General features: G+C 50.6%; 11 protein-coding genes across 11 annotated transcripts; 7 read left to right on the top strand and 4 right to left on the bottom strand.

Moving 5' to 3' along the window:
• Positions 1 to 61: 61 nt before the first annotated feature.
• HO173_003725 (uncharacterized protein) lies at positions 62 to 4,256 on the bottom strand (the record flags this gene model as incomplete). Its single annotated transcript, XM_037305650.1, has 2 exons — positions 62 to 83; positions 1,501 to 4,256. 2 exons carry the CDS (start codon positions 4,254 to 4,256, stop codon positions 62 to 64), a joined length of 2,778 nt encoding a protein of 925 aa, XP_037167405.1.
• Positions 4,257 to 5,156: 900 nt separating this feature from the next.
• On the top strand, positions 5,157 to 6,388 carry HO173_003724 (uncharacterized protein; the record flags this gene model as incomplete). The annotated part of the gene is made up of 5 exons (XM_037305649.1): positions 5,157 to 5,246; positions 5,321 to 5,412; positions 5,680 to 5,692; positions 5,756 to 5,819; positions 5,901 to 6,388. The coding sequence occupies 5 exons, from the start codon at positions 5,157 to 5,159 to the stop codon at positions 6,386 to 6,388; spliced, it is 747 nt and encodes a 248-aa protein (XP_037167404.1).
• A 339-nt stretch (positions 6,389 to 6,727) lies between these two features.
• On the top strand, positions 6,728 to 7,366 carry HO173_003723 (uncharacterized protein; the record flags this gene model as incomplete). The annotated part of the gene is made up of 1 exon (XM_037305648.1): positions 6,728 to 7,366. One exon carries the CDS (start codon positions 6,728 to 6,730, stop codon positions 7,364 to 7,366), a length of 639 nt encoding a protein of 212 aa, XP_037167403.1.
• Positions 7,367 to 9,277: 1,911 nt separating this feature from the next.
• HO173_003722 (uncharacterized protein) lies at positions 9,278 to 10,351 on the top strand (the record flags this gene model as incomplete). The annotated part of the gene is made up of 1 exon (XM_037305647.1): positions 9,278 to 10,351. The coding sequence occupies one exon, from the start codon at positions 9,278 to 9,280 to the stop codon at positions 10,349 to 10,351; it is 1,074 nt and encodes a 357-aa protein (XP_037167402.1).
• A 2,182-nt stretch (positions 10,352 to 12,533) lies between these two features.
• HO173_003721 (uncharacterized protein) lies at positions 12,534 to 14,676 on the top strand (the record flags this gene model as incomplete). The annotated part of the gene is made up of 4 exons (XM_037305646.1): positions 12,534 to 14,146; positions 14,213 to 14,294; positions 14,359 to 14,470; positions 14,522 to 14,676. 4 exons carry the CDS (start codon positions 12,534 to 12,536, stop codon positions 14,674 to 14,676), a joined length of 1,962 nt encoding a protein of 653 aa, XP_037167401.1.
• A 948-nt stretch (positions 14,677 to 15,624) lies between these two features.
• HO173_003720 (uncharacterized protein) lies at positions 15,625 to 16,618 on the bottom strand (the record flags this gene model as incomplete). Its single annotated transcript, XM_037305645.1, has 2 exons — positions 15,625 to 16,374; positions 16,517 to 16,618. 2 exons carry the CDS (start codon positions 16,616 to 16,618, stop codon positions 15,625 to 15,627), a joined length of 852 nt encoding a protein of 283 aa, XP_037167400.1.
• A 1,114-nt stretch (positions 16,619 to 17,732) lies between these two features.
• On the bottom strand, positions 17,733 to 20,535 carry HO173_003719 (uncharacterized protein; the record flags this gene model as incomplete). The annotated part of the gene is made up of 5 exons (XM_037305644.1): positions 17,733 to 18,335; positions 18,403 to 18,713; positions 18,768 to 18,888; positions 18,938 to 20,228; positions 20,294 to 20,535. 5 exons carry the CDS (start codon positions 20,533 to 20,535, stop codon positions 17,733 to 17,735), a joined length of 2,568 nt encoding a protein of 855 aa, XP_037167399.1.
• A 307-nt stretch (positions 20,536 to 20,842) lies between these two features.
• HO173_003718 (uncharacterized protein) lies at positions 20,843 to 21,492 on the top strand (the record flags this gene model as incomplete). Its single annotated transcript, XM_037305643.1, has 2 exons — positions 20,843 to 21,012; positions 21,075 to 21,492. The coding sequence occupies 2 exons, from the start codon at positions 20,843 to 20,845 to the stop codon at positions 21,490 to 21,492; spliced, it is 588 nt and encodes a 195-aa protein (XP_037167398.1).
• A 313-nt stretch (positions 21,493 to 21,805) lies between these two features.
• On the top strand, positions 21,806 to 23,468 carry HO173_003717 (uncharacterized protein; the record flags this gene model as incomplete). Its single annotated transcript, XM_037305642.1, has 4 exons — positions 21,806 to 22,009; positions 22,057 to 22,380; positions 22,436 to 23,203; positions 23,253 to 23,468. 4 exons carry the CDS (start codon positions 21,806 to 21,808, stop codon positions 23,466 to 23,468), a joined length of 1,512 nt encoding a protein of 503 aa, XP_037167397.1.
• Positions 23,469 to 23,802: 334 nt separating this feature from the next.
• Positions 23,803 to 24,969, bottom strand: HO173_003716 (uncharacterized protein; the record flags this gene model as incomplete). Its single annotated transcript, XM_037305641.1, has 2 exons — positions 23,803 to 24,804; positions 24,874 to 24,969. The coding sequence occupies 2 exons, from the start codon at positions 24,967 to 24,969 to the stop codon at positions 23,803 to 23,805; spliced, it is 1,098 nt and encodes a 365-aa protein (XP_037167396.1).
• Positions 24,970 to 25,736: 767 nt separating this feature from the next.
• On the top strand, positions 25,737 to 25,976 carry HO173_003715 (uncharacterized protein; the record flags this gene model as incomplete). Its single annotated transcript, XM_037305640.1, has 1 exon — positions 25,737 to 25,976. One exon carries the CDS (start codon positions 25,737 to 25,739, stop codon positions 25,974 to 25,976), a length of 240 nt encoding a protein of 79 aa, XP_037167395.1.
• Positions 25,977 to 25,998: the final 22 nt, after the last annotated feature.

The raw sequence follows: 25,998 nt of genomic DNA, 5'->3' as shown, positions 1-25,998 counted from the left end.
GAGTCGGTCCAACGTGAGGGAGGTGTCGTTCTAAAGTTTCCGGGCATTCTCCGTCGTTGAATCACTTCCCCGTCGTTGAATCACTTCTCACCAGCGTCAGTAGCTGTATCTTGTATCTTGTATCGTCAAGCGCATAGCATATTTCGATAGGATCATAAATGGATTCATCGTTTCAGTGGAAGCATACTTCGATAGGATCATGAATGGATTCTCATTTCAGTGGAAGCATACAGGTACTTCGATAGCATCATGAATAGATCGTTTCAGTGGAAGCATACTTGGATAGGATCATGAATGGATTCATCGTTTCATTGGAAGCATACTTCGATAGGATCATAAATGGATTCATCGTTTCAGTGGAAGCATACTTCGATAGGATCATGAATGGATTCTCATTTCAGTGGAAGCATACTTCGATAGCATTAGAATGGATTTATTATTTCATTGAAACATACTTGAATAGGATCATGAATGGATTTATCGTTTCAGTGGAAGCATACTTCGATAGGATCATGAATGGATTCTCATTTCAGTGGAAGCATACAGGTACTTCGATAGCATCATGAATAAATTCATCATTTCAGTGGAAGCATACTTCGATAACATCATGAATGGATTCATCATTTCATTGGAAGCATACTTCGACAGGATTATGAATTTATCGTTTGTGGAAGTATACTCGATAGCATCATGAATGGGTTTATTGTTTCAGTGGAAGCATACTTCGATAACATCATGAATGGATTCATCATTTCATCCGAAGCATACCGCGACGCTGTACGGATTGGAAATATCCGAGTCGGATACCTGCAGAGTGGACTTTGTCCGCCGGGGAAATGAAAGTGTGGGAATTGAGATACTCGTGCGTTCCAGAAGTGAGCTACCTGACAGAGCGAGGACACTAATGAATCTTTTTCCTTACAACAGTGGGATGTCGCTTGATCTAAGATTATTGGTGTCCTCGCTCTATTAATAAGTAGCTCACTTCTGGAATGCACGAGATACATTCATTTATTATTGTCCGAAACATGAATGATGCCCTCGATGGACACGAGGGTTTTTCCCCATTCCCATGTGGGGGTATCGGATCGAGTGCGTTCTTCTTCTCCTCCACCAGATGGTTAATGAGATAGAGAAGAAAAAAGAAAAAAAAGGGGGGGGGGGAGGTGTTCAGCTATTCGGATCCTGCAAAGTTGTGATTGAGACGTATCGAAGGGCTGACGATTTGATTTTTAGATTTGATTTTGGGGGAAGAATGGGTTCGACTGATATATTTCTATGCGGACAGGCATGGAACATGAATAGCGTTTGGGGGTATCAAATACGCAGTCCGATCGAAACAGATTCCAAAAAGTGCAAAGCCTTTCAAAAGAAGCAAGCAAGCAAGCAAAGCAATATGTACATGCTCGTCTCGTTGTCCATTACCGCTCTAGTGTGATATTCGACATGTGCATTCGCCAACCCTTTATTTCAAACCATCTGGTCCTACTTCCATTTCACAGATTGCTCAATATCCTCTCGAGCTCCGCTTTCCTCGCGGGACGACCTGCTCCGTGGCTTTGGTCGTCATCATCGCCCTTGAACCACGACTTCCTCTTCTCCGCCGCATCTGTATGAGCAGTACTCCGTGGTGCGCTTGTTCGTGCGTTTAACCCAGGTCTCACCCTCGGCTCAAGTCCAGACCTCAAACCCTTATCTTGCATCTTTCGCATCGGTGGAAATTGACCCCTGTATCCGGGGAAGAGCAATGGAATGGAGGGAGCGGCAGTTCTCGAGACGGACACTGGGATTGGCGGTTTGCCTTGTGTAGCTTCAGAGTAAAGAACGGCTTTGGGAGCGGGCGTTGATCGTAGGAATGAAAGTAGTGACATTCTGCTTTCTTTTTTGGGCATTCTAGCTTGGTATGATTCAGCAATGGCGTGGGATATGCGTCTGTTCAAGCTGATGGGTGGAGGAGCCGCGGAGTCGAAGGACGAGGCACGAGATGAGACCCGTCTATCACGCGAGACTTGTTTTTCAAGTCCTGGTTGACTGGCGCGAAAGGAGGCTGGCCCGGCATCGTGGTTTTCGTAGCGAGGTGAGACTGGGGTTTCGAGTCCTAACTGAGTGGCACGAAAAATGGCCGGGCCGGCGTTGTGGTCCTCGTAAGGTAAGACATTAAAGTCAATCTCTGAAGGTAGAGACTCAAGATCTGCGTCCTCGAAGTATTCCCTGTCTCTAGACTGGCTGAACGACACCCGCCGGGGAGATGTCATTGTCTCACTAAAATTAGAGAAAGACACAGATTGGGGAGACATGGCTGCGTTGATCGAAAATCTCCGTGGAGAAAACGTTGGAGAATGCAAAGCCGTGCCTTCTCTCGAGTTGGTCGGGGAATCCATAGCTGAAGAGGTTTTCGGTCTTGGAGGCTCCGAAGGGAGGTAAACAACCGACGAATTGGTCGATCGTAAAATGGATCGCTGTCGTGGAGGGCTGCGCCTTGCGCTACGTTGTGGGATTGGTGGAGGTCTTGTCCTTTGGAGTTCTTCCGCCCGTTGTGTCAGCGAGAAGCTTTTGCTCGAGTCCGGCGTCGCCGGGGGGGAAGGTGGGCGTTCAGGAGGAAATCCATGGGTTTGAATCAAGACGTTGTCGTAAGCGCCTTCGCTGGTGGGTAGTAGTATTCTGTGCTGCGAAGCAAATGTACCTGGAAGCGCTGAGGGCCGATCCCGGCGTGATCGAGGGCTATGCTCGAGCGACGTGCTCCTGGGAGTATATCTTTGAGCGTTTGCTGAGTTCGTTTGACGTGAATTCAATCTCCCCGTGTATGATGATGACAGTTGAGGTGAATAGATCTGCGAATCAATCGAAGGATCCCGAGTGTGCTCCGACTCTTGGATGAATTGTTCCAAAGATAGCTGCTGGGTGCTCAGAGAACGGCGAGGTTGGCGCTCTTGTGCAGTGTTCGGATCAATGGATTGTCTCCGGCTGTGCTGTGTATCCTTGATACACTGATTCAGAGATAATTGCCGAGGGCCCAAAAGAGGTGGATTTTGGCGATCTCTTGCATTTTGTGAATCAATCGACTGTCTCCGGCCGTGGACTAATCCCTGCATAATCTGGGGTCGACGCCCAGAAGAGGAGTGCTGCGTCCCCCAAGAGGGGCGACGTTGGTGGTCTGATGTTAGAGAAGACGACTGCAATCGCTGTATATCCAATGAAAGACGATCCTGGTCATCCTGGGATGGAGTAAGCAAGGCGGAGCGGGCTTTCACGGAGGAACCACCTCGACGGTCTTCTGTCGCAGCAGGAGTTGACTGTGAGCCCTGCGTTGCTATGGAGAAGTAATCTTGGATTTCTCGAGCAGAGGGAAACAAAGGCGAATTCTGCGTCCCAAAAGGAGAATGGGCTTGGCGACTTTGTAAGAGCGTGGGCGAAGCTAGGGCCTGAGTCTTCTGTGCGAAGTTTTGTCGGCGGTCTCGTGTTGGAGAAGGCAAATAGGCACGCTGAGTCTCCGATGGAAAGCGCCCTTGGCGGTCTTCTGTGAATATAGGAGGTGGGGAAGTCTCCGGGGACCCCATCGAGAATACATGCTGGCGCTCTTCTGTGAATGATGGAGGCGTGGGATAGGACTCATGTGTCTCTACAGAGATTAGGTCTTGGCGTTCCCGTGTGGGTGGAGGCGGTATGGTGGCCTCGGGAGCATATATCTGTGTTTCGACAGAGGAGCTTTTGTGGTGCAAAGATGGCCTAGGGTTTCCAGGACGAAGGGGAAAAGGAGTCCCTAGACGAAGCCGCTCTAGGGATGAAGACTCGGGATTGGGACGGTGTGGAGAGGATAGTTCGTAATGTGCATGCTCTGAAAGCGTAGGCTCGAGCTCGGGAGGTGGCGAAGGCCGGGTTTCTATTCGAAAACCGAAGGGAGACTCGAGGCGAAGCTGGTCTGAGGGTGGACGTGACGGTTCGGAAGACGTCGACTCGAATCGGGGAGGGTCTGAAGGTGTTGATTGGAAAGATGGAGGACGTTTACGGGTAGAAGTCCTGTAATCGTACGAAGGCTCTGGTTCGGGGTCAGGCTCGAGACGGAGATAATCCGAATACACACAACGTTGAGTCGAGTAGTTTGAGGAAGAGCGAATTGACGATGCAGTGGAGTGAATATGGGATCTGGAATTGCGTGCAGGGGGAGTCTTCAAGGACAGAGGGCGATCGGTGTTGTTGATGATGCCCCGATACTGTTGTTGAGAGAGAACAAGTCCATGTGAATACTTGTTAGGCATGGTGAGTGAAAAGAGAAGAAAGAAGGAAGAAGGAAGCCGGAAGGAGATTGGAAAGATGGTTTCGACGCCTACAGCGAACCCTTTAAGGAAGGAAGGAAGTCAAGATGCAAGAGTTGGACCCTTGACAGCTCGCTTACATGCATCAACATAGTTCGTGCATGAACAGTGCTGCAATCGAAGGTTCTCATGTCGGACAAACTGCAGTAGCCTGTCAGTCAGAGTCAGACTGATTTCCCGGCCAGGAGTTGATGAAGCGCTTCGGCGAGAATGAAAAGATTGGTGGGATTGTTCGCTGACCGAATACGTATTATCATTTGACGGTAAAGTATTATAAAGGTAGGGGATTGTTAGTCGACATTATGATTTTCTAGGGGTTCTAAGGATTGCGGATTCATTATTATTATCATCATGATTGTTGCAGTATTATCATTACTACAGGGATGTCCTTTGGCGTCATGATTGAGTTATTCATCTGCCGAAGCCGCCTCGCCGCGAACTAAATAGGGGGATTATAGAGTACGTAGGTAGGCTCCGATTCGTCCAGTGCATGAGATCGATCTTCTGCCATCCAATCGTTAAAGTAAATGAACGCTCGGCATTTCAGACAACATGGAATCATCCTAATTCATAACCGATCTTACCTTGTTCATGTTTGAGCCTCTGCTGTTTCGACACGAGTTGTGGATTCTAACATTACTCTATTCCACAATCTCACGTTTCACCAACCTTGTTGGTCATCGCGCATTCCGGAGCCCCGTCGACCTAGCTTAGACTACCTGTTGGACCTTTACGATAGTGGTGCCAAAGTAGTTGGTGCACCTTATCATTATTGACGCTTCATTCTACCTGTTGTATCCTTCCAAAAAGCCTAAGATAATTCATTGGATCTTAATTATCGCCATGGAGCTTCACATCTCTGAACACGACGAAGCTGGTAGAGATGTAGCAGCCTACGTCTCCTCCAAAAGCAGCGACAGGATCGAATTCATCGTATGCCTAATTGAATCCCTCCCATCTATTGGCCGAGGGCAGTAGGCTGACCACGACTTGATTACAAAATCTAGAAGACAAAGGAGCAAAGCAGTCTATGGATGCGGCTACTCGACGTGTTTTTGCCGGCGGGCTATCCTCACAGCGTGACCCGTGATTACATGTGGTACATATTGCGCTCTCTGCTGTCTTGGAGAGCTGTTGAACGAGGAGTTGAGACCCCCAAAATCTCTGCTTCAAATCTGGGTATAAGCACGGAATAGCGCTTTATTCGTGGTTAGATGTTTCAAAAGCGAGAAGCTGAACATCGCAAAAAGCTCCTCGTTGATGTTGATTTGGTCGGGCTTTTGGGGATTCGTACCCTTTGGACTCCCACTTCATGGTACCTAGCCTAAAACCAACAGATACGGGTTGGCTAACGGCTTCGGGACAGGTACCAGATCTACGTATGATTGCCTTCTCACGATCTCTTGCCATTGCTGTCTGGGCTGTTGTTTATCGTTCTACAGGATTCTCTACAAGCCTTCTCAAGTTCCATTGCCGGACTGCTTGCTTCTAGGGCTGTGCTTCAAGGTGAGACACTCCAAAGCTCCGATCATACGGAATTGATCATTGTCACGTTGGGGGTGTGACAGCGACCAACATGATTTTTAGGTGTCGGAGTCGGTGATGCCTCGGCGTCACCAACATCTGCCCTTCTCCTCTCTGTGGTCCAAGAGAGCATGGGCCGAATAGCAACGATTCTCTTCGCCCACAGGCTCGGTACCTCGCTCGAGCCTGAATGCAAAATGTACAGGCTTGCCGCGGACGTCTTCAATGACACGGCTATGATTTTTGACTGCCTCTCCCTTGCACTGCCTAAAGCGCTAAGGGTAATTTTACTCAGCTTCTCAAGCGTCTTGAGGGCGTTGTGTGGGGTTGCTGCCGGCAGTTCCAAGGCTAGTTTGAGTGCTCATTTCGCAAAATGGGGCAATCTAGGAGAATTGAACGCAGTGAGTCCGCCATTTTCCTTCCGGGGCGGGTGGCCAGTCATCAGAGGGGAGGGAAGACCATCTCGTGTGTTTACCACCCCCGATTCCGTGCAGCCTTGGCTACGACGTACGGGGTTGCTTGTCGCGCATAGCAGCCAGAACCATCACTAACGGTCAAGCAGAAGGACTCGAGCCAAGAAACCATAATCTCGCTAATGGGGTACGTACATTCCGATGTCATTGCGTCCCAATTGGCGCCAAAATCCTAGAACTGGAGGATCTTTTCCTTCTTTGTGCTCCCTGAAACTGTCCTCTGAACTGAAGTCTTGTTTGAAATTGGGTTTGCTGACTCCCAGATTTTCGCAGGATGCTGGTGGGTACAGGTCTGCGCTTTAATCGTGCCGACGGCTACTTACCGACGTGTAGGCTGGCAGTATTGTAGTCTCATACGTATCATCTCCAATAGCCACCTGGTCATGTCTCATTGTCCTCCTCTCGATACACTTGGCTATGAATCACGCTGCAGTCAGAGCAGTCAGCTTGCATAGCCTCAACCGCCAGAGAGCCAATATAGTTCTGTCCAACCTGCTGGTGGATAACAAGGTGATGACACCCGAGGAGGTATCGTCTCAAGAACGCATTTTCGAATGGGATGGCGCCCTGCGATGGCGAGGCTCATCACCCTTCGCCAAAGCTACCATAGGTGTCAATTTGCTCAGCCTGCTGAAGACTTTGGCGCCTGCGCACACTGTGACGGGCGCTATACGCGACGGCGATCTTATCTTAGAGAGATTGGTCAGAATTTACAGCCATGAGGATTTTCTAGTATGGTATGATTCGCCCAAGAGGTCAGTATATATTGTTCTCAAAGGTCAAGCTTCGGCCAAAGCACAACTGAAAGCTTGGGCACTAGCACTTTGGGGTGCTCACCGCTTTGGAAAGCAATATGCGACAGGCGCAAATACAGAAAATTTACTTCAGCTGCTCGAAGTGACATTGAGGGACATTTCTAACCGATGGGATGATTCCATCGAGCGAATTAGAGCCGCTGGATGGGATATTGACATTGCAAATTTGGAGACTTCATCCGGGTCGCGCATACGTGTCACCACAGAAAGCCTGCAAACAATGTCAAAAAAGAAAGATTGATCAGGGCGCGGATGAGGTAGAAGACATGGACTGGTCTGCGAAGGCAGTCGGCCTCAGTGTATAGCCGCCGACCAGGTAACTGGGTTGGTGGATTAAAGCAGTTTGGCATGAAGCATCAATAAGATGATGGAGATCATGCGGCTCCGATCATAGAACTTATCCTCCTCCCTGATAAAGATCTTATCCGTGCCGGTACTCCGTACACGGGGTCCGTAGCCTGATCAGGACATACGCGACAATGCGTTGGCATGTATAAGCGCAGCCTCAAGTCGAGGCGAGTGAGCCTGGAAGATCTGTGTTGCTGCTGCGAAAAGAAATCTTCCGGAGTCCGGACGTTTCCTCAATCCCCAGGGCTCGAAAGTCGAAATCAATGGATGACGGATGATGTAAGCCAAGAGAAAATTGAAAATGAGGGTGGAGTCATTAGAGGCGCGCGTGCTGAACATGCTACTGAAGGTACATTTATGCGCAACAATTAGATGTCGTCTCCCACGCTGATCATCCGGCCTAGCGACGCCATCTATAACTGGTCGTGGGCTGTGAAAGTGAATAATGCAGCATATTGGCGAACCCTGTAAAGCGGCGGCTTCTGGCCGTAGTATGTCCTCCAATCAAGAGCGATTCCCTTAGGGCTGTCTACACCCGTCACCCCTGTCTTCTTCTGACTCAAGAGAAAGCGTGGGATTTCGACAAATTCTCCGAAACGTTTGGACCAAAGAGGCGATGGGTCGGAGAGGCGTCCCTCTACCTCGTACCAAAGCGAGTATCGGGCGAGTATCACCGTCTCCACTGTCGCGAATAACAATATCTTTAGCCGAGTCGCACGTCGCTTAGGGTGGCTCGTGCTTCACACTGGAGCGATTCGAGTCATGGATTCTGCCTTTTATTTTCGCTGTTGCCTTACTCACCATTCCTCACTAGCGTCCCATCTAAGTTTGCTTCTCGTCTGTTTGCCGCCGAGGCCCAAGACTTGGAGTCTCGCTAGCAAAGACGGACACGGAAGATTTGGTCTGTTTTTGTCGCATAAGTACGGAGGTGAAGGGGGCATGATGGGGAAGAAGACTTAGAGTAAGGCTTAGTAATTCGAGAAGACAAGCATGTGTGTGATTTGTTGTGATTTGTTATAATTGAAAAATAAGGTTGTTCCACACCCCAAAGAAAAACCTTCTAGCGCTGAATTAGCGTAAATTTTAGTTACTTCCACTTACCTTAGTGAATGTGAACCCTTGCAATTCCTTGCGCCGCCGCTTCCCACTTATTAGCCCTTTCCCCGTTTCTTTTTGGTTCAATAATTTGCTGTATTATTACAGTCATCTGTGTCGCGAGAAGACACTCCTTTCTTTTCACCATTCTCATTCCTCATCCTTGATTTCAACTTCTCTTGTCTGTGTCCACCCTCCTTACCGGTCTCCATAACGAGTAATCCGTGTCTCCTTCACTTCAGCCCTCAGAGTTTGCCGACAAGACAAAAACCCCGCAAGTCACCAATTCCGACGAGTTTGCTTCAAGTCCTGCAGGCTTCCGAACATTCCGTGTGCCTTGGACCTCCTGACTCACCAGGAAAAGAGAAGGGTTAGGCGTGAGAGGAATATTCCGGGTACTCGCTGTGTCTGGCCGAATACATCGAATCGATCAAGCCAATTTTCGTCATCTCACAGAGCAGCAAACTGCAAAAATCAAAACCGCAAATCAGACCCAGCACTGAACTTCCTATACCCGTCTCCCTCCTTTCAATGGTCCACGTAACATTCATCACTCCGAAAAACTTCCTCGAAGACTTCGAGGCCTCGTGTCAAGGTGGCTCGCCCAGACGTGTTATCCTCCTATAGACCGGGCCGAAGCCGCTCACAGAAAAGGAAGGCTTCAGCAAGCGAAAGAACAAGGTCCAAAATTAGGGACTGGAAACGAGCCATGATCCGCAGGAAACCTGAGACACCCCCGTCGTCATATCTCTCCACACCCCCACCAGAAACGTCACCTCGTTGTTCTATCGTCATCTCAGACTGGGACGCCGACGACGAAGACGCCATGTCTATAGAAGACATCAGATCATCTCGACCACCAAGTCTTGAAGCCAGCCTGCAAAATGAAGGGCCCTATCATCCTCAAAGACCAACCCTCCCAGATGTGCTCTCGAATTCCGCTCCACCACCATGGACGCTCAGCGCGTTCACCGCCTACCTCTCGCAAAATCATTGTCTGGAGAATTTGGAGTTTACAATGGATGCCGAACGGTATCGGAAAAGGTACGGTGCCTTGGCTGCACAGATGGCTGGCATGCCCATGACACCTGAGGTGGAAGAATGCCGGTACGTGAGGATGCTATGGCAGCGTTTGATCAACGCCTACATAATGCCAGACTGCCCTCGGGAAATCAACATTCCTAGCAGCGTGCGCGAGAGATTACTTCTACTCCCTAATCATTCAACGCCGCCGCAACCCGAAGATCTGGAGGCTGCAGTCAAGATCATCTACAACCTCATGGAAGAGTCAGTGTTGATCTCTTTCCTGAACGAGGTCCCATCATCCAGATCTCAACAACAGCAGCACCTCAGTCGGCAGAAGCCTGCCGAGGTCAAGCCTCGGAAACGAGGCGGCTCAGATAGCTCAAACGAGAAGAGTTCAATCAGGAGTAGATCTCGAAAACGAACATCTCCGACATCCTCGCTCGATGTCCCTTCGTCAGGGTCTAGAGATGACCCAACTGGTCGTCTGACCCCCATTCCTGGATTCACGAGAGGTAGTCGTGCACCGAGTCACACATCAAATGGTAGCGGAGATCCAGGGCTACTGGACGATGATTCTGCCAGTGTGTCAAGTCCGGGTAGAGAACCAATGACACCACCAAACTCACCTCCTTCGAGCGATTTCGGCGGACACAGTCCCAGAAATCGCAACGATAATACTTGGAAGAAGATGCTAGGATGGAAGAAGAAGTCCAGCACCGGGATGAGAGACGGTCGATTTCCAACCCTTGAAGATTGAGCATTGATGAGGAGCGAGATCTGACATCGATTCCCACCTTTCAACACCACCCACCAACACCATGCGGCGCCTTCATCATTCCCACCTTGGCCGCCAGCGCACCCGTCTCAACTCCTCACGTACCTTTTCTCTGAGTTTAGCGTACAGCGGCAAATTATCTTTTCGTCCTCCACGGACACGGCATATGGAGGATCAACAAAAGGCGTCAGGATTGACCAGTCTCAGGCATTGACGGTTCGCCATCTACACTTCTAGTCCGTTATGTTACAAGCGCGGGCCGCCCATACAGCATTGCACTGGGCGCGGAGCAGCATAGCATTGCGTCTTCGCATACGATATACCTTTGATTGTCTGCAGCGCTTCGATTGTAGATATTTGAGTTACCATCATGACGATCTTGAACGAAATATAGACATTGGGATATCCAAGCCCATCAACCATTGACTGCCATTCACCGTCATCTCCTATCATTTGCGTACTATCGCCTACTGCGCCGATCTCAACGTCTCGCTGACCGCTCCTATCCTCTAAGAATACTAAAATTTGTGAACCGTGATCCAGTGGCATCTTATGATGGATTTCTATGATGGCATCTTAGTTCCGCTACTCATGCAAGTGCGGGTCGGAGAATTTTCGATCCGCCGTTTTTATTCCAATCTCTCATTGTTACCCCCATGACACCAGGCTGATCCTTAGCCTCCAATCCTTGCCTTTAGGGCAGCGTCACTGCGGCGCCACTGCATTCAAATGCGGGGTTGATGCTCAGATAAGATTTTGGTGGCGAAACGCATTCACGTCCATGCGGTGAGACATTTGTCTCCAGCATTCTTGATGTTATTCGCACGTCAAACAAAGTGTGCGTTTGCTATCTGTCATATGCGACCCGACGGAGATCACTTTCTGACGGTCGCTTCTACGGGCCTTCTGGAAGATGCAAATGCTGGGGAAGATTATTACGCGCTCCAGTGCGAATGTGCTAACATGCAGCTGTCACGCTCCTGGTACTGACCCGGGCATCTTGACTACCTATAGACCATGGGTCTTAGAGACACTCGGACAAAGCAACTGTACTACTACACGCTGCAACTCGTTGCTGTTACGTGACCTGTGTCAGAGCGAGCTTCTTTTCGGCTCCTTCTTGATCCGAGTGTCCCGGATTCAGTGGATGCTTGCACTTGATTTCCCCACGTTGACCGATGGAAGGATTTCCTGTGAGGAGCGCAAGAAATGCCGACGATGCGGTGGCATTACGGAAGAGAGTCCTCTGCATTTCCAAAGTGTGCTCTTTTCCAACCGTCTTCAACTGCTTGAAAGAAGGGGAATCCTACAGGCGTGCGTTTGCAGCTTTGCTAGTCCTTGGTCTCGGGTATCTCGAGGGGCTCGAAGCCGGTGCTGGGACCATTTCCCCGCCCACTCATTGTCCGCTGCCCGGCGGTATCGTCGTGGTTCCACTCCTGTGCTTTCGTGTGTGCTTAACCCCACGCTCCACTTACTGCTAGGTAACATATGTTGAGGGAATTCACCCTGCAGACATGGGCTTGGGACTCTAATGCCTGCCTTGATTGCAAGGGGGATGGAAATGTCTCTGAGGGGTTTTTCTGAGCCGTGGCCGTGATTCCAGGACCGAGTCCTCGCACCAAAGGCTTCATGGCGATTTGATGCGTATTGTGTCCATGGTAAGTACAGAGTACCTGGAAAGAGAAGCCACAAGTCTGGTAGATGCTGATCGTACTCTGCGTATCTGAATGGAGACGAGGGTCATGTCCAGAAATACCGGCCACGCCAAAATTAAGTGTCCTCTGTCGGCTTACAGGAAATCTCTAAAAGGTGAATAATCTTATCGTTGAGATCGAAGATACTACTGCCAAATTTTGAATTTGTTTGCTACAGTGTGTGGGTTAGGAATAAAATTTTGAAAAGTGCAAGTATTTTGGGCGCGGCCGGTTTTCTAGAAATGAACCTCGAGATCACGTGCCGAACTCGGCACGGAGAAACTCGCTTGCCGATTGTTTGTAGATCTCTTGCGAAAGCTCTGCCTTCATTCACCCTGATCTTTCACTAGAGCCATGCACGCTGCATTGAGTCAAGTATACCTCCTCGATAATTTGAGATCTTTAAATGCGGGAATGCTAATTGATAGAGATACGTTCCAGGTTCATAGAAAATTAGCGAGCTGGTCAACATGTCGACTCAAAAGACACGGCCAACGGAGAATAAACCGAGGAGGTCATCACGCCGCATCCAGGGCCTTGAACCGCTGATCGACACCCGGTTTCGGAGGACAGTGTACCTCCCGACCGAATTGAAGGTCGCTGTGCTTGCTCAGCTCGACAAACGGGACCTCAAGACCGTCAGACTGGTATCGAAGGAATGGAACGCATTGGCCACGACGCCTTTGTTCGATAGGGTCTATATATCGTGCCAGGCGAAGGATATGGAGGTTTTTAGGAATATCACGACGCATCCGGATATGAGCGCGGGTGTTAGGGAGCTTGTGTATGATGGCTCGCTCTTCAGAAAGGATATAGATTTCAAGAATTATTGCTACAAGGTCTATCGCCAAGTCCGTTGGATTGTGCCGCCGTGGGGGCCTGACACACCTTTCAAAAGTGTAGATGTTCAGATCAACAAATTCGTCCAGGATTACAGAGAGAAGAAATTTAGCTTTTCCAAGCTCTATAAGACTCACAAAATGGACACATTTCTCGTTGAAGGCTATCAGAAATACAGAGATCACTCTGCATTTGAGTATCACAGTATTGAAAGGGGTTGGCTTTTCGATGACCTTTGCACGGGGCTCCGTTCCCTCAAAAATTTACGCTCGGTGGTGCTCGGTCAGAAGATGTGGCACTACGACCTTGACCAGAGTAAGTACTTCGGGACCTCTGATCTCAACACCTTACATGGGCCATCTTCAGGCTCGCCTCTTTGCCGCAGCTGGAATCCATTTCATCTTCGCCCTCTTGGGTGGAAAGAGCTTCCAGACGTGGATGGTGGTCATTCTCATGTTTGTGCTCATTTTCATATGCTTACACGAGCGATATCCACAACCAACCGAAACATAACTTCCCTTCAGGTTCCAATGGACCACATAGGAGGAGGTCTCTCGCAGCAAGCGCTGATGAAATCCAATCTAAACGACTGGGAGTTTTGGTACTTCATGACAGCGTACTCAGGTTTGAGCTGTCTTGATATCGAAATCACTACGAACAACTCTGATCAGCGAGACGCCTTGACTGTCCTTCCAGAACTCCTGGCGCACACGTTCGGGCTTAGACAATTGTCATTACACCTCTTTAAGGACGTCGACCAACCGCTTCTCCCTGCAGGTGTGAGTGAGTACTATCGTTACGATGAAATATTTCCGGCCATCGGCATCTGGCCGAAGCTGACAGAGCTTTCAATTTCGGGACTTGCAATCGGCGGCTGGGATCTAATGGTCCTGATCCTCGGGCGAGCGCGAGTCAGACGGCTTGCCTTATTTGGCATCGACCTGCTGGATGGTGCTTGGGAAGGCGTTATTGAAGGAATGCGCCGCCGGCAACAATTGACCGAGCTGCATATGGACGGCGACTTCAGACACTGTGGAGGCGCTGTCTTTAGACCTCGCAGTCCAGAAGGTAAACATACCGACTTCTCGTGCCTCATAGATATCGAGGCTTATGTTGCCCGTGGTGGTCGACATCCGTGTCTAACCCAGGAGGGTGATCCTGATACTGCGATCTGGTGGTATTTCGACTTGATGCCAGAGAAATGGCTTGACGACCTGAAACTTATGACTCGCGAGTGTGACGAGTACACGGACGATCTGTTTCGCAATAAACAATGATTATACTGAGTCCTTGGTTTCTGTTAGACCAGGCTCAGTTCCAGCTCGGTCTCTAGTGGCGGACTTCGGATACCAAAGGCCCCAGCTATGATCAGTGCAGCGGAGGGAACGGCGGTCAGCTGAACGGCGCAAGAAGGTCCCATGATCGGAGCTGACGGTGGCTTTGATGTTGCTGTAGACCCAAGCGACAAACGACTTGGAACGAGAGGAACGCGAAAACGTTGGCTTTTGGTCAACAGACCTTCTGAACACTCCTGACATAGAAGCCATCTACCAAGCTGCCAGAAACAGTACCGTGCTCCGTACTGCCATCGTACAGATTTCGTGCACTCATGGGTAAGAAGCCAAGAAAATCTGGCAATCGATTATCAGAATCAGTGATCATATTGTCAACATTCAAGGGCTTTCTACCACTACAACTGCCACTTTTCTGGCAAGGCATCTGCCAACAAATTACCAAAGTTACCATTCAGGCGACCCAGAAGATGTTACGTGAAGCTGGAATCCGTTTCATCCACGAGCAGGGTATTGGCATGAAAATTAGGACCAATATCTGAACGGTTTTCGAGGACTCCTTTACCGGACGAGATCGAATACCCGGTTGAATATGGCGGTCGCCAGCCTTGTCTACCTACCGACGAAGACGCTTCCTGTGTAGGATACCACTACTTGGAGATCTTGCCGGAAGAATACTTGAAAAATACTCGGGCGTGAGGATCGCCTGCATGGCCCATCGGTTGAACAGAAGCTAGGTCGCCATCCCACTTCCACACGTGCCATCCATCGAAGCAGCCACATAGGGCAACGATGACTGTTCGCAGCATTCCCTACAGCGGACCACTGTCATCCCCAAGGCTGCTTTTCATTCAACTATCCTCAGGATGATGCTGCCCGTCTCCCGCTTCCTTGTGCGAGAACGATCTGTTCCGGTAGAGAGGATAGATGAACGGTGGAGCGATATCCAAGGGCATTGATTCTTTGGACGGAGAAGAGCGCGGCAAAATCGAATTATGCGCCCCACTCTACTCACTCTTTGAACCTGAGCCGTGGGTCGACATTATCATGCCAGCCGGGGACCGAATTGTCGGTTTACTGGGAACCTTGCCAACGTTGTTCGGAGATTTTGAATCGCTCAATGGGTGGAATGTAAGAGGTTGTGCGGCGTCGTTGGATTCTTCTTGATGGCTAGAGACTATTTAGGGGTAGGGGAAAAGGGGGAATGCATTTGCAGGTGGTATATGTTCGTTCGATCAGAGTGGTTTCAAGAGATGTAAGACGGCGAGGATTGTTGGTATTTGAAACCTGTCTATGGACACTTCGATTTTGTGGCCCGAGTCTTGTACAGGAAACATATCAAAAAATATTCCACCACGCCGCAAAAGGAAATACAATCAATTCATGAACCCTCACATTTATCGCATGAGCACGCAGTCCCACGGCCACCCTATCCGTCAGGTTTCCAAAACTTCCAAGCAGCTCCAAAAGGTTTACTTTCATTGCTCATATCCACCTCGCCCTTTTGCGACCCAAAGACCTGCTTTCCAATACAAAGCGAGGCGCCAGCACCCACATCCACCAGTGGAATCATACTCGGTCTCCCATGTGCGCATTGGAAGGGGAAAGCACAATTCCCAAGCCGCCTAATAAGTGTTTGGCATTCTTCATTTGTTAACTCGTCATTGAACATGATAGCACTTCGGCAGGCCCGCGAGTTGAGCATGTCGAGCAGTCCCTGTGGACAGGTCTTGGTGGCTAGGAAGCCTCCTCCTCCTCCTTCTTCTTCGCACTTCCAAGATTCGCTCCTGATCAGTTCGATCAAGACCTTGGGCTCGAGTCTGCATCTCTCTGCGATTGCCGCTGGTAGTGCTTTCACGATGATCTTGCACCTTGGAGATCGAGCTGGAGCGCTCATGTCATAGACGACACCCAGGGCTGCGAAAGAAGACGCAAGACGGGATAAGAGGCGGTGCTCGCGAGCTTGGATCTCGAAAATCAAGGGGTTTGGAAGTAACACTGGGCTTGCTTTCAGATCTGCTAGTAAGCCTTCAACTCGTATGCGCTCGTCCGCCGCGTGCTGGTCGACGAGGACTAGAAGCTCTGCGTCTTCTCTATCACCAATATTTGGTGACTTCTTCACGCAGATGAGGATGAACTTCTTATCGACTTGAGAAACGACCCTTGCCGCGTTCAAGGCCTGCGGAAATTTAATGGAAGGTCTGCGACGAGTTTTGGAAATGACATGTGGAGTAAGTTTGTTGTAGTCTGATTTCGAATCACATGCTGATCAAGTTTTCAAGCAAGATGGATGGGCCGAATGTCTTCTGAAAGAGACACACGGAGCGGAGTGAAAACCCCACAGTCGATATCGACCTTCTCAAACCGTGTAGAACGCTTCGTTCAAGGAAATACCAGCAAGGGTGTGTATGCATGCTTGGCATGATGGCACAAAAGGCAAGGCATTCAGAAATGATGTCACCGCTTCATCTAGCCTGCAAGATTGTGTAGGGAGGACTACACCGCAGAACCGATCCCAGACTCTGAGCCCACGCCGCATCTGAACACGGGCGAGAACGCCAGGGATGATCTCAGTCATCCCTCGACATCTACACACGGACTCTCGAGCGCGATGACATCCTCCGACGGTTCGATGGACCGAGAACACGACGCTCGGTCGATTGAAGACAACTTCCGGCGGTCTTCCAAGCATGGGATATCAACGAGCGACTGACCTGTCCTGGACCGAATCTGTTCTCGAGAGATGTGTCTGATCGCCACCGAGCCTTTATTTTAGGGCTGGGCAGATTCCAACGCGCGAAAGGCTGCGTTTTCAATGACGTTGCGATGGCCTTTCGGCCCCGGTATCGTAGATGTGTGATGCGCGTGCACAGCGTGAGGGAGGTGACGATTGTACGACATTGGAGCCACGCGAGGTTGGTTGCCAGCATGGTCAGGTCGATAGTGGCACATTTTGCGGTATAGTCATAGTCACACAATGTAGAAAACGAAGCCACAAATTTCAATACATGAATGGAATCATGGACATCTTGGAATTCGCGCCGAAGATCAAATCCTTCCGTCATACAAAGGCTTACGACCAGTCTCCAGTAGTCGAGGTAAGCCAAAAAGCGAGAGTCAGGAACGATGTCAAGTTATGCAAGAATCCGATTAGACAGACGAGTAAGAAGGTAGAGATAGGGTCAGGAAATAAATTGCTTGCGCAGAACATCTAATGCTAAAGACCGTGAAGACGGCAATCGGCCGTAAAGTCGTGAGCGGCTTGCGCCAAAGTCTAGCTAACCAAACAAATCTAGAACGTAATATATGTGCTATGTTATCATGTAGCGTATAGACCGTGAGGCGTGAGAGTCATTGCAGTGTCGTCTTGGTTGGCGAGTGAGAGGCTGACTTGGGAATCAAAGGAGACTAATTTACGATACGATGAGCCTCAGATCGCGCAGAACGCTGTAGTGAAAAGAGAGAAAGAACAAACTTGAGGGGGACGTTGGGCGACATACTCGGATTCTCTATGGCCAAGGATGGAGGCGAAGACAGCTAGAAGTGTAGGTTCATAGGAGCGGCAGGCAACGAGCGAGCGATGTTTTGTTGGACTTTTGCTACCTGTACGATTGTTTGGCCCTTCTGCATCCAAGCATGGAAGCCATCAAGCGAGTCAACCAGAGGAAGTTCCTCATAGATAGGCTCGACGTCCGCGTACACAGATCGAATCTTGCTCGGAAGCTGACTACCCCAGGGCGACATTTTCTTTCTAGCAACAAAGTAGTAGCAGTATAGTATTTGGGCGATTTTTGTAACCCTGGAAGTGAAACGTTCGTCTGGGCTGTCACCAACGACCGCCCACCATGAGATGCGCCAGCGCAGGCTCATCAGAATTTGGCCAAGCTGGCCGGCCAAAGTTTCGATATCTGCATCAGACTTGCCGCCTTTTGTGAGCTCATTGACTGATTTCTGCAACGCCTCGAAGGCTTCAATTTCTAGTGCTCGTAGAATGATGCGAGAAAGTTGCACGGCGAAGATGATCGTGCTTCGATCCTGCTGATCCTCAACGTCCAAAGCATGTCCGAGCACAGATGTGTTGTGCGGCGAAATCTCGTAGCCATTCCGGCTTGGCATATTGTTCCACTGGATTGATTGATCCTTTTGTGAGTGGGACTGTTAGCAATCTGGAGACACCAACACTGGAACGCTCTCAGCTTAGGCTCACCACGACGCTGGCCGCTAGATCGTCTTCTCGGACGCATTGCAACCATGCTGATCTCAACTGCTTATTCTTCACGAACTCGTGGAGCTCGCAAGTCTCCGATCCACATGACTTGTGCATCTTCGTCAGGAGTTCAAAGCAGTTGGATGAGTCCAATGTGTAAAAAGAACCTGACGAGTGTCGGACTCGGATATCATATCGCATTTGGCAGGACTCAAGACGATCGAGGAGTCCAGACACGTTGAAAACCGTTGGGACTGCCACTATCAGTCGCCGAGTTCCATCAAGAGCCAGGTGGCTGATAGAGTATTGGACTGGGATCAATTAGATCATCTGACAAGGCACAAGACAACAGTATCAGCACTTACAAACTGCGTTGCACGTGTCCTCTCTGACCATGTCGGTGAAGTTTGCAGGGGTACAGGACTGGTCCCACAGCTTGACTTTGGTAATCTGACGACACCCTTCGCAAGGAAGGCCCCCTTTGCACTGCAGTATGATCAGCCAGCTCCAATAATATCTTGCCAGGTTTGCCTACCGTCATCTTCATTGTTCGGCACCGGATGCAAACACTGCCATCTTTGCGTTTCTGGGCAGCAGCTAAGGCAGTCGCCGTGGGGAGTGGTCCTTTTCTCTTGCCTTTTCCTGAAGCGTTCCGGGAAAGGATTGGGCTTCCATGTCGAGAATGCCCATACTCGCGAATGATCGACAGAGAACCCGACCTAGAACCCCTGGCAGATGTAGGTTTGTTGGTATTCTTTGGGAATGCGGGATTGGGCGGACTGGATGAAAGGACGGTGGGCTGAGAAGTTGAAGGAATTGCTCGGTACGCCCTGGGTTTCTGCATCATGGGCATATAATCCGGAAAAAAGTCTGCAGAGGATGGAAAGGATGATGGGAGACCCGACTTGTAGTGTCCGCTGGATCCCTCGATCTTGATAGCACCTGGGTGATCTAGTATTTTGCTATCGTCGTAACTCTGATGGCTTGTAAATCCGAATGCTGGGTCTTGTATAAAGTCCGAAGACCAAACGTGATCGTGGGCGGTACCACCAAGATCATAGGATCCATAGGCTGTGTCGCCCGAGGTACTGAGTGGGTGCCCGAAAAGAAGTGGATCATTCTGTCGCCATGAAAACTCTTGTGGTGTCAGGTCATCGTGACTGGTAGGCAGCGAATTACGCCCGATCTCATCAATCAGGCCCGGATTGAGAGAAACATCGACCTCAAGGCTTTGACGCAGCCCGGTACTGCTTTCCTTCACTTGGTTCGAATTCGGATGGTGGAGCGGATAGGCTGAACGGGTGTCAAAGAATTGCGCAGAATTGCTCTCCATTTGCAGGCCGCTCGTTGCGGGTCGAGAAGAGCTTGAGCTAGTGGAGCTGCCCGCCACCTGTTGCTCGCCTGCATGTGACGTTTTGTGTCCGAACGTGCCGAAGTTCGCCACATGTAGACTGCGAGCGCTCCTAGCTTGACTGCGAAGGCGTGGTTGTTGGGTGGAATAACCCTCGGCGGAGTATGGACTCTCCGGCATCCTCTTATGCTTGGCGGAGGCTTGACGCTGATGACGAGACTCGGTCGTTGATGGATGGAGCATATCACTACCTTGCAAGGTCGACGGCCATTGGGAGATAGCCTCGATCTGAAACTCCTGTGAGCTTTGATGATCACGCCCAGGGGCCGACAGAGCGAACGTTTGTAGGTGACTCCAAGGCTCATTTCCCCTTACTGGAAAGGAGCCTTCGTACTGCAGAACAGCACCGGAATCAAACCTTCCAAACCTTCCAATGTCCCATTCCCTTGCAGGTGCGCTATGTGCTTGGGTTGAGCTACATTGATGCGTCAGCAAAGGCCTTGAAAGCCTCTAGAAGAGGGATCTTGGCGATGGAAATACTTGTAGTCAAAATCCTCCCAAACATCTTCTGGATCTCCAGCCAATTCATGAGAGTGACGTGAATTGATCCACGAGCCCACTTTAGGATGAACATCTCCGTCGTCAAAGACCGCCTGGCCAGTTGCAATATCTACATCATCAAATGACGCAGAGCAGTTGGAAGCGAGGTGTGCAGAGTCTATGTGTTCATTGACGTTGAGAAGGTTGGGATCAATGCATTGGGGGTAAAGTTTATACTGCATAGCTTGTGTCACATGTGAAAGGATAGTCGCAGAATGCGTCTTTGATCAGCTCTAGAAATTTGAGCACGGCGACTTCTCGCCGACCCTTTGTAGTAGAGATCCGGTGAAGCTGCGCACGAGCCAATGCCGCGCAAGGCTATGGAATGTCATGCGATGCCACCAATTATCTTCAACGGTTTTCAGGCAACGAGGGTTTCATAAGCGATTATGTTCCAAGAGGACTAGTGGGTCCGGTTACCAACGGTACTACACGTGAGAAGCGAGTTCCCGAAACACCAAATTCAACGGTAGAATCTTAAGCCATGCGATGACGCCATCTGCCCTGAGCAGTGACGAGAAACCTGTTCTGTCCTTTGTTGAATGCGCTTTAGAACCGGCGAAACTTCGTTCACCGAAAGGAAGCGATCCCGCCAGATCGCCAATGCACATGATCGCTCTGCATACTTTTGAGGGGTCAATGCCGGATGGTTACATGAAGTATGTGCCATGACGACGCTCGAGTACACTCACCTCTGCCCTGAGATGAGCCATTGCTTTAGCGCGCATGTGTCAAGTCATAGGACCCGTCGATTGGCGATAAAACCTCCGAAAGATCCCCAGCCGCAGGTGCGCGGCGGTTTCCGACATATCTTCGAGACGGCAGACGAGGCGGTGTCAGAGTCAGGAGAACCTGATGGTGGCTATGCTATGACAGCGCATCAGACACGTGAGCTCAATGGACGTTTATTGGCCAATGAACTCTTCGAGGCTCCCCGGCAATCGCAACGATGTTGTTATATTATCCTTCACCCTGACTGGGGAAACAGCAGTGGAGATATCATGGCCTGGGTACAGCAGCACCGACTTCGCCAAAGGGAAGCTTCGGGCGCTGGTACTGCACCACCAGCATTTGCGATCCAAAGATATTTCTCAGACGGTATTCCATTTGTCTGCTACTTGTCATACAACCCCTGCTGACAGTAATTCTGGGGATATTGCATATAGTTGTTGCGATCGAATAAGAATAAGAGAAGGACAAGGAGTGGATCATGAAGCATTAACAAAGAAACAGGCGATTGAAAGAAAAGAAAACACGATCCTGAAAAGGAAGGTATAATTAGCAAGGCTCTACCCGCGGTGGAGAAGACGTAAGCATGCACAGGTGGAAAAGGTCTTATGACGCTTCTTTTCATTCCTTCCGCTTCTGCAAAGTAGGCAACATGTGTCCACCAAATGTTACTCTGGCGCACAGGGCAGATATCTAGTAAGCGACTTCATTCTCCTGGTTCTCATGAATAGCAGTTTGAAGACTTTCTTTCCCTGTTTACCCCAGATTATTGATTCGGCCCAGATCTACGCAGGGATCTGCCCCAGGGAATCTGCCCGGCGAACCCTAAGTCGCGCTGCGGGGAAAGCCTCGTTTGATCGTCCGAATCTCAGAGTCAGAGCGCCCCCTCTTCCCAAGTGCCCTTTCCCCTGCTCAACGCAAGCCTTGGTCAGCACTCCAACACATGAACTACCAGTCTCTATCTGACCCTCAAGGCACCTAATCCGCAAAAAAGGGTCTCAGTGCAATACCAAGTCTCCGCTTGGGCAACCATTGGGACGTCAAACATGGCAGATGTTTTACCAGCAAACCCGAGGACCTCATTGACAGCACCGAAAGCCATACCGCACCCCATAGACACAAAACAGCCACTTCCAGGCTCAGCGCCTGCATCAACGACCCTGCCCAAGATCGCCTCAGGTGTTCGAAGTGGGCACCTCAATCTCGACACCTTTTCTCCGGTCAACCAGAATGGTAGTTTCGCCTTTGATCGTGTACTCAGAAGCGGAGAGGTGCATAAACGCACCCGAAAGACAAAAGTATCTACATATTCTGCTCCCGCCACGTACGTCTCACTAACGTACCTTCTGCCAGCAATGGAAATCCTTCTACCTTGTCCTCCGCCCCAACCTCCTCTCTCTCTACAAATCTCCTACTGAGGAGCGTCTCCTCAAACAAATCCGCCTCAACGACCTCAATACCGTCGGCTACCTTAAAGACCCAAAAGGCCGCCGTCAACACCTTTTCGGCCTCTTCTCCCCCGAGCGCAGCTATCACTTCCAAGGAAGAAGCGACGCAGATGCCAAGGCGTGGGTCGAATTGATCAAGCGTGAAGCACCACAACTTGACGAGGATGAACCGGTGGACCTTGGTAGCCCCACCGCTCATGACAGCCATCCGGACAGACATTCGGGCTACGAGCGCTGGGGTTCCAGCTCGCCCGAACCGTGGGAGGTACCAGGCCGGCGGTCTACCACAAGAGATGGGATCAGGATACCGGGCATACGACGGCTCTCAGCGCATGAGCTTGATTACTCAGGAGATGAATTGGCACACTATTCCGATTTCTCCGATACGCCTCCACAAAGCTGCGCTCAGGCTTCTTCTGGGCCCTTTGCCAAGCGAAACGAAAGGGGGGTGCCAAAAAGCAGCAATGCTCCATACTCGACACCAATGCAACCGCCAGCAACAGCACGGAACGTTAGTGAATCAAGTGGCTTTCACGCTGATCAACAAGACGACGAGAGGGTGATATGGCATGGTTACCTGCTATGCCTGAAGACGAAGGGTGGCGTCAGGCAGTGGAAGAGGTTATGGGTTGTACTCAGGCCGAAAAATCTGGCTTTCTATAAAAACGACGAAGTCTGAGCACCCATTCTTCGACTCCGAAAAGATACTAATACTACTACAGGAATACGCCGCCAGCCTCATCATCCCCCTCTCCAACATCATTAACGCAGTTGAGATCGATCCTATATCTCGCAGTAAAGCGCATTGCATGCAAGTTATTGCCGAGGAAAAGAGTTATCGTTTTTGCGCCAGTAGCGAGGATGCTCTGGCGGAGTGGCTTGGGGCGCTGAAAAGTCAGCTTACGAAGAGGAAGGACAAGAAGGCTGGGACTTCATGACACAAACGAACAGGAAGTCTCGTACTTTCGGAGGATGTACATTTATAGGATATCATGTCAAATACCCAAAAGTCCTTTTATATTTTCAAACACTTACCTTGAAGCTTCAGCCATCTACTGTTAACCTTGTACTACCTCATTAATCAGCTTGAAATGGAGCCGGTGATTTCTACGGCCTCTGATTTCGCTCCAGAGGGAGTACTTTTGGCCGCCTACCGCAATAAAGGACCAGTTCCTGGGTATAATGCGCTACAATCTGACCTCAGCTCATCGAAATGCTCCATCCAGCATCCACGCTTCATTTACTCTCTGATCCCTTCCCCCCTTCCACGGCTCACGGCGGCTTCATCCCCACATGCTCATCCGGCAGCCAAAACACGACCTCCCTATCCGCCGTCGCACACATGTTATACCGCGGATTCCACTCCACGACACTCGCCCGCCCTTTACACGGTAGTCCGCACATGGGCTTGATCTCCTTCGTCTCCACCTCCACTTGCCCTTGCGTATCCCACACTATCGCGTCTCTATCCCCCCCACTGCCCCCGATCAAATACCGCCCATCGGAGCTGAAACACACGTCGCCCTGTCCCAGCGCGCCAGGCATTCCCGGCGCCGCGCGCAGATTCGTAGGCGCATGGGAGCGCTTGCAGTGAGCGCGGAGGGTACCGTCGAAGGCGTCGAGGAGCAGGTGTCCCTGCGGGTGGTTCGACGCGAGGAGGAGGGATTTCCCATCGTTGGAGAACTCGAGGCGGGTCCAGTCCGGTTTCGGCGACTGCACCTGCTGGGCGGTGAGGTAGGGCCGCATGTCGAAGGTCGCAAAGGGCGGCTTGTCGTAGTTCCGCAGGTCGTAGAGGAGGACGCTGTGCGTGGAGGCCGAGGCGACGGCGATGACCGTCGCGGAAGGGTCGTAGGCGGCGAGGTACGGCGTCGACAGGTTCAGGCGCGCTTGCGGGGACGGCGAGGAAAGCGACCACAGGCGCACCGTGTTGTCGAGCGAGGTCGAGAGGAACGTGTCCGCCGACGGGCACAGGCACAGCGACGTCACGGGCTGGGTGTGGCCCCGGAAGTAGCGCAGGAAGGCGTTGTCGTGCGTGGAGAGGTAGCGGATGCAGTCGTCCTCTTTCGTGCTCGCGTAGATGATGGACGTGGCGTGGTGCGTGAAGCGGGCGAGGTGGGCGCCGTACTTCTGGCTCATGAGCGTCTTTATGTTCTTGCCTTCTTTGGCGTTGTACAGGAGGAGGGAGTCGTCGGAGCAGGCGGCCAGGCAGAATTCGCCCGAGTCGTCGAAGTCGAGGGATGTGACGGAGGCTTCGGGTTTGGAGAGTTTGAATTGCTGGTGAGGGGGGTCAGTGTTGGGGAAGGAGGGATTGATAGGCTTGGGAAGGGAAAGCGGGGTTCATACCTTGGTTGGGCGGAAGGTCCCTATGACTTCGGAGGTCTTTTGGGTGAGTTGTGGTCCTCCTGGAGGAGGTGGTGGGACTACGAGGGGGCCGGCCATTGTGAGCGACCTCAGGCAAGGATGGATATCCGAAGGCTCCTATCGCGGATATAGATCACCCCTGCTCGAATTTGATAAGGGCTTGAGCCTTCCAAAGAGTGACTCGTGACAATGGGATGTTGTAGAAATTTGTGGAAAGTCAGGTCTATGTGCTGGATTCGGTATAAATTGACAAGCCCTAACACTAGATCCAAAAGGGACGTCTGCACCAAGGCCATCACGTGACATGTGCGTCTTCACAGTCGAATTAAAGTTGAAAGTTTACCCATTCAGAAGAGATAAAATACGAAGTTCCGAAAGAGTCTTCTATTTTGGTCAGCTACTCATCCATCACTGCAGCATTATTGGCTTCGCAAGACCGATCCTTTCGCGAATATCTTCGCATGGACATGCATTCACTTTTCAGTATCCTCCATTCTCCTCTCGCCCTACATGGGCAACATCATGCTCAGCAGTATTGAAACCACTACCCACAGATGAAACAGCTTTTCCCAAGTTGACCGTGATGTCCCTGCTGCTTGTGCCTTGTCCTATCTTCAAGACACATCCCGTAGAAAGGCGCAGGATCATGGAGCCATTCACCAATCTTCTTCAGACCACACATGTCAATTTCGAAATCCGCGCAAATTGCTGTTGTAACTAGCGTCTGTCCTCTTATACGTGCTTGCTATGCGTCCCTCCTCACCTTCCTTGCGACAGGAACCGAAGTAGATTATCACCGCAGTATCGTCGATAGTGAGCATGACGTTAGAAGGATTGATATCGTTATGGACGATGCCGAGACTGTGGAGGTGCTCAATGCCTTTCTTATGAAGACAATCTTGTATATCGAAAGGTCGAGTGACCGGGTTCTGACAGTACCTGGTGAAGCAGAGACTCGCAATACGGCCTTCTCTAACGACGCAGCCGTGATGGGAAGCGACGTTCGGGTGTGGGTGGTCGATGAGAATCTCACCGATTCCAGCTCCTCGAAGCATAAGTTCGCCCAGACGAGTTGGATCCCTTGAGTTGTAGGATGATAAATTAGGG

This window comes from Letharia columbiana (genome assembly GCF_014066305.1).
Source record: "Letharia columbiana isolate WasteWater2 chromosome Unknown Sc0000009_s1, whole genome shotgun sequence".
Lineage (NCBI taxonomy): Eukaryota > Fungi > Ascomycota > Lecanoromycetes > Lecanorales > Parmeliaceae > Letharia > Letharia columbiana.
The sequence above is the reverse complement of the archived record's forward strand: the minus strand, read 5'-3'. Positions and strand labels throughout refer to the sequence as shown.